This window comes from Fopius arisanus, unplaced genomic scaffold, assembly GCF_000806365.1.
Source record: "Fopius arisanus strain USDA-PBARC FA_bdor unplaced genomic scaffold, ASM80636v1 scaffold00775, whole genome shotgun sequence".
Lineage (NCBI taxonomy): Eukaryota > Metazoa > Arthropoda > Insecta > Hymenoptera > Braconidae > Fopius > Fopius arisanus.
This window is the reverse complement of record NW_011888514.1, coordinates 1-2,073: the sequence shown is the minus strand read 5'-3', so window position 1 is coordinate 2,073 and position 2,073 is coordinate 1. Positions and strand designations below refer to the sequence as shown.

Below are 2,073 nucleotides of genomic sequence, written 5' to 3'. Positions count from 1 at the left end.
TTGACTCATTGTTTTGTGTGTAATGCAGCCGTTTTGAAGCTAGATTTGCAGAATCAATATCTTTCATAGTTTTCATCCCATTATACTCACTTTTAAATTTTTATTTGTATGGAATTAATCACTATACCACATCTAATTTTCTTGTCCTGGAACCAATCAAAAGTGGAAATTTTAAATTCCACAATGTTTTCAATGGATATCTGCCTATTCAGCTAATTTCAAGATCATATACACATAGTCTGAGAATATATTTTTAAGTTACATAACATTCTATATTATTTCTAAATAAAATTAGAAAGTATAAAACGGCTGATTACGAAGCTTCCATTAAAAAAACAGCTATACATTATCTATATGCAGTGATATGAATATATATCAAATAATACGAAGAATTTAATAATACTTTAATCTGGGGTTTCCAGTGCTTAACAAAGTACATGAATAAATGTATGGGGAGAAGAGAATTCAGAAAACTGCAAAATTGGCCACGAGGTGTATTATTCTTTCGAAAAATCATGGGTCTTGCCCTACTTCCGGCCACAGAAATCACACGGGCTTTCGAAGCACTTTTAATAAATACGGACGAAGACATAAGATGTTATTTTTCCAAATTAATAACATACTATCGACGATGGTGGATTCAAAGGGTGGGTCCAGGAAAATTTTCCGTTTACCCCTACAATAACCGAACAAACAACGCAATTGAAGCCTATCATAGAGTTCTAGGAGTACGGATGAGCGTTCATCCATCCATATGGCAGTTCACAGGCGGGTCAATTTATTATTATTATTATTGTTTTTTTAAATTATTATTATTTTGCATACCTATAGCCTATGAAGCTTTATATATTTTTCCTCAAAATTATCACAGTAGTCGATGGTTCGTATTCCGAAAATTGATAAAACAAAGTTCTATAATCTTCATATCGAGGTGAAACAAGAAATGACAAAACAAAAACACATTTTGTGTGACTGCGTGAAATGGGTTCATCGTTTCTCGAGACAGTATTACTTTTGTATAGTGATCCTACGTTGTGGCGTAGAACTGCTCACGTTCTTTATACAAAAATAATTAATTAACTTAAGTAAATCTTCTTTTACCTACAGAGAAATTACGCCAGCTCCAGCAACTGACACAAAATCAAGTATTGGCACTTAATGAGGGGCTAAGCGTTACAAGTCCAACTTTCCAGTCGAATCTACAGTCCGATATCATCTCCAGAGCATGGGAAATGTACGATCATGATCTTCTGGACAATCTAAAATTCCTAACAGCGATAAGTCATGTCCTGAAAGCCATCGGAAGGAAGTATCTCATTTCGTGTTGCCAAGATTTGGACATTTTTCGCAATGTCCTAACATTTGATGATATAGGTTACTATAACTATGGAATAATTGCTTTGCATTACGTTATTGGCTAAAACCGTTTTTGGATAAAAAAACATTGTTTCTTTTTTTCAGTCCACCGCTTCAATATTCCTCGTTTATTTGTATTGGACGAACCAATCCAGATTGAAGGAGAAAATATGGTTCTATGTGTGTGCATGTAGTCCACTTTCAAAAACGATAATGTCGACTGAAAAATTAATTACTTTCAACGTGTTTGCAGTGCGACCGGTGGATCTTCATCGATGTTTATATTGCAAAGCTGCCCGAGTTGCAACGTATGTTTCCCTTCCTTGCTGGCACTGGTTTGCATGCGCCACATGTGTTCCAAAAATTGTAAACCAAATAAGACGATACGATTATCCTCTTGCATGCAATAATTGCTTCAGAATTTCTTCCGAAATTCGGCAAGTGATTACTGATGTTCAATGAGGTACCCTGGTCATCTACGAGCAAAGTTACATCAAAGATCCTGAGATTTTATCTGCACCGACACACTATAAAATGTAAAAACAGTTAAAATATTATGTTACTTATTTGGAGAATTTATCAGGATCTGTAAGATATTTACATTTGTTGAATAAAAAATAAAAACATGTGGACAAGCTGTTTCAAATTTCCAGCATATTTTCTCAATGTTTGCCCATTTTAACAAAATTTGTTCAGAATGTCGCTGATTCGGCCAAC

At 34.4% G+C, this 2,073-nt stretch overlaps 1 protein-coding gene across 1 annotated transcript; it reads left to right on the top strand.

The window, feature by feature from the left end:
- Window positions 1-422: 422 nt before the first annotated feature.
- On the top strand, window positions 423-1,982 carry LOC105273067 (uncharacterized; the record flags this gene model as incomplete). The annotated part of the gene is given in 4 exon segments (XM_011315302.1): window positions 423-768; window positions 1,108-1,374; window positions 1,462-1,536; window positions 1,610-1,982. Coding segments are annotated over 4 exon segments (897 nt in total), but the record flags the coding sequence as incomplete, so codon positions are not given.
- Window positions 1,983-2,073: the final 91 nt, after the last annotated feature.